The sequence below is a fragment of the Austrofundulus limnaeus genome, unplaced genomic scaffold (genome assembly GCF_001266775.1).
Source record: "Austrofundulus limnaeus strain Quisiro unplaced genomic scaffold, Austrofundulus_limnaeus-1.0 Scaffold653, whole genome shotgun sequence".
NCBI classification, from domain to species: Eukaryota; Metazoa; Chordata; class Actinopteri; order Cyprinodontiformes; family Rivulidae; genus Austrofundulus; species Austrofundulus limnaeus.
The window spans coordinates 107,383-111,692 of NW_013953055.1; the positions used below are offsets into that span (position 1 = coordinate 107,383).

A 4,310-nucleotide genomic window follows, 5' to 3' on the forward strand; every position below is an offset into this window, starting at 1 on the left:
TTTTTCAAGCCATTTAAATATTTCTACATTTATTTCCAACTATGACAGTTTAGGTCCTCCATAGATGAGTGAACAAAAAGAACAAAGAAAGGAGAGATAGGAAATGAGTTTACAATGATCCAGATTGAAAGATGTTTGTCCATTTTAAGACCAAAACAATAAAACTCACAGTTTCAGCTTTATTTCTCAGTAAAAGTCTTGACATTAACCCTGGTGAAGTGTTAAAGACTCAACCGTCCAGGTGTTGGTCGACTGACCRGTAACAGAAAAGGTGGCTCACCTGTGCCTCCGTCGCCATGGCTACGATGTGTGACTTTATGTAGGGAAGAGGCCTGTGAGAGGAGGGAGGGGTCTAGACAGGAAGTAGGGGGTGAGCACGGCAGTGAGGGTGGGGCTACAACAGGATATGATTATAGGAAGTGATGGTGGAGCCGTGTGTGKTGCAGGAAAAGGTGGAAGTCGTGCCAAATACAAATTCATTCCACAAACACACCCCACAAAAACCCCACCAAAATCACCAGGAGAACGTTTGAAAAAAGTAGGTCAGAATCAATGCCACATGTATTGATTCAAATAGTCCAGGAGGGTCAAATTCAGTRAGTTTGTGAATTTAACATCAAAGTCATGCAGGAAAATCAGAAAAAAGGAAAACATGAACAGGAGGAATCAAACAAGATGCCAAGACAAAACATAAAGAGCACAAAAAAAATCCAGATTAGTGGCATTTCAGTAATATCACCCTGACATGCTGTTAGCTTCATGTTAGCCTGATTAGTTGTTAGCAACACACCGGTAACTGCTAGCAAAAAAAGTACTGTATATAAAAAAGATCAATGCTGAAGTTTATTATAAATTTTCCTAATAAAGCAGACAAGCAGTGACCATAAACCTGCTTGTTTGGGTCTCATTTACATTAATCCTGAAGTTATCAAACCAATGTGTCCAAATGAGATGAACACCAGCAGCCTGACATAGATAGTCCTCTTTTGCCCAGACCTAATACTTCAAGAGCCTGRTATAACGATTTTATAACTCACCTGACCGTGGTTTCAGTCCAAAGGGTGAGCTGGAGAAAGATGGAGGTCCGCTGGTTGGAGATCTGTCATCTCTCTGTGACAACACAAAAGCCGTAAGTTCATTTGATCTATTCACTGAGCTGATGCTGGATTATGGTTAGAATGAACAGATAGACATCAATAGCCCAGAACACACAAACACACTTTGTTGTACTTGCAACAAACCGAGGACATTGTATCGATTTCCATTCATTTTTGTAACAGCATTTACAGTTAGGTCCATATATATTTGGACAGAGACAASATTKTYCTAATTTTGATTCTAGACATTACCACAATGAATTTTAAACAAAATTCAGATGCAGCTGAAGCTCAGATTTWAACTTTAATTCAGCRGGTTGAACAAAATAATTGCATAAAAATGTGAGGAACTAAAGCAWCTTTTAAACACAATCCCTTCATTTCAGATGCTCAAAAGTAATTGGACAGATTAAATAATTGTAAATAAAATGTTCATTTCTAGTGGTTGGTTGAAAACACTTTGTTGGCAATGACTGCCTGAAGTCGAACTCATKGACATCACCAGACGCTGTGTTTTCTCAGGCCTTCATTGCAGCTATTTTCAGTTGCTGTTTGTTTGTGTGCCTTTCTGTCTGAAGTTTAGTCTTCAACAAGTGAAATGCTGCTCAATTTTGTTGAGATCAGGTGTCTGACTTGGCCATTCAAGAATATTCCWCTTCTTTGCTTTAATAAACTCCTGGGTTGCTTTGGCTTTATATTTTGGGTCATTGTACATCTGTTATATGAAACAACAACCAATTAGTTTGGCTGCATTTAGCTGGATCTGWGCACACAGTTTGGCTCTGAATACCTCGGAATTCATCCAGCTGCTTCTGTCCTGTATCACATCATCAATAAACACTAGTGACCCAGTGCCACTGGGTCACAAATGCATGCCCAAGCCATCACACTGCCAGATGATACACACTACAGATGATGTGGTGCTTTGGATCGTGAGCTGTACCACGCCTTCACCATACTTTTCTCTTTCCATCATTCTGGTAGAGGTTGATCTTGGTTTCATCTGTCCAAAGAATGTTCTTCCAGAACTGTGCTGGCCTTTTTAAAAGGTTTTTTTTTAGCAAAGTCCAGTCTAGYCTTTTTATTCTTGATGCTTATGAGCGGCTTTCAGGGTGCAGTGAACCCTCTGTACTTACTTTCATACAGTCTTCTCTTTATGGTAGWTTTGGATAYTGATACTTCTAACTCCTGGAGAGWGTTGTTCRCTTGGTTGGCTGTCRTGAAGGGGTTTCTCTTCACCATGGARATTATTCTGATATCATCCACCACTGTTGTCTTCTGTGAGCGCCCGGGTCTTTTTGCATTGATGAGTTCACCATTGCTTTCTTTCTTTCTAAGGATGTATCAAACTGTAGATTTTGCCACTCCTAATATTTTAGCAATTTCTCGGTTGGGTTTTTTCTGTTTTTGCAGCTTAAGGAAGGCTTGTTTCACCTGCATGGAGAGCTCCTTTGATGTTTACTTCACAGCAAAACCTTCCAAATGCAAGCATCACACCTCAAATCAACTCCGGKCCTTTTATCWGCTTAATTGAGAATGACATAATGAAGGGATTGCCCACACCTGCCCATGAAATAGCCTTGGAGTCAATTGTCCAATTACTTTTGGTCCCTTTAAAAACAGGGTGGCACATGTTAAGGAGCTGAAACTCCTAAACCCTTTATCCAGTTTAAATGTGGATACCCTCAAATGAAAGCTGAATGTCCATGTACATTATATAACTATAACTTGAATATGTTTCAGTAAACAGGTAAAAATACAAAATTTGTGTCAGTGTCCAAATATATATGGACCTAACTGTATACATAAACCAGACATTTTCTTTAACCCTAACCATTACTAGTCTATTCCTAACCCTAACCTGAACCAAAATTTAATTCCCAATATACTGCTAAACCTAACTAGTGGAGGATTGGAAAAACATTCTCACTTCCCCAAAATGACCTCACTTTGTTGGTTAAAACATTCTGTTGGTCCTCATTCTGTTGCAGAAACAAGTACACACACACACACACGCACGCACGCACACACACATGCGTTCTTCTATCCTCATGGAAACTTTGCATTGACTTCCACTCCTTTATGGGTCATGTCTATAGCCTAACCTCAACTCCTTACCCTAAGCCTAACCTAAACTCAAATCACACCTTAGTCCTAACCTCTGACCCACCCATCACACCTTAGTCCTAACCTCTGACCCACCCTCGGTATTTTCCCTGATGGGGATCAGGCTTTTGTCCCCATTAGAAACAGTGGGTCCTCAAAAGGCTGTATGTACCGGGGAACTAAGTGGTCAAAAATTGCCCCCACCAGGTAAAAAAAAAAAAAACATGAACACACACAAACACACAGTCCTGTGTTTAACAGGTCAGTAAACTGATGGTTCAGAGAAAGAAGTTTTCCACCACATCCACTGTTTTCATCAGTTTCATTAACCTGTAAACACAGWGGTAGACCTTAAGACTTTGGACAAAAAATGGTTTATGAATGCAGTGGTATTTATCTGATCAACATGTCGCTGCAGCTGAGCCACCAACTAGGAGATTTGGAGAAGTTCTCTAGATAGTTCCTCCACTGTTCACTGACAATAGCTTCATTATCTCCAACTCTACCCAACTGAAGACAGGTGAACCACTGAACCATGTGCAGAAACACAGAGAAATGTTCCATCTGTTTCACATTAGTAACAAAAGCTGCCAGATGAAAAATGAAAAGCTCAGCCTCATATTAAAATAGCAGACAGACTGGTGATGACGGGGCGCCTTTACCCCCAGGTCTGCTGCTACCTTTACCTTGAGTGACATGTCCCATTCATGCTGCTGGAATGCAAGCTGGGCCTGTAAGTGGGCTTTCTCTAGAATCATCTGTCTTTTCTTCTGGAACTCATAGCCAGCTTCCTCCATGTGCTGCTACAAAACGCATCAAACAGTTACACTGCAAGTGTTTCCTTTTCCTGCAGACTTACTGTGTTCWTTCCACTTAGCTAAAGACTTAAAACTAAATGCGGGGGGAAAAAAGGAAAATATACTGCTGCAGGTAGATAACACCAGAAATAAATCTTAAAGAAGTCAGCTCTAAGTGAGTAAGAAAAATATTTGGAGGTATACATTTTTAACATTAACCTCTGTAATGTGAGATGTGCTACGTTCACACTGCAGGTCTTAATGCTCAGTTCCGATTTTTTGAAAAAAATCCGATCTTTTTGTGTAAACG

At 40.2% G+C, this 4,310-nt stretch overlaps 1 protein-coding gene across 4 annotated transcripts in view; it reads right to left on the reverse strand.

The window, feature by feature from the left end:
• The window catches only part of lrch1 (leucine-rich repeats and calponin homology (CH) domain containing 1), a 132,836-nt gene that overhangs the window by 40,087 nt on the left and 88,439 nt on the right, over positions 1 to 4,310 (reverse strand). Inside the window, exons 14-15 of one of the 4 annotated variants that reach the window (XM_014027490.1) lie at positions 1,038 to 1,110; positions 281 to 394 (exon numbers count right to left, since the gene is read on the reverse strand). In XM_014027490.1, coding sequence (XP_013882944.1) covers positions 281 to 394; positions 1,038 to 1,110 — 187 coding nt within the window. Of the gene's footprint in view, positions 1 to 50; positions 395 to 1,037; positions 1,111 to 4,310 lie in introns of those variants that run through there. The other 3 variants (XM_014027491.1, XM_014027493.1, XM_014027492.1) reach the window with 3 other exon arrangements.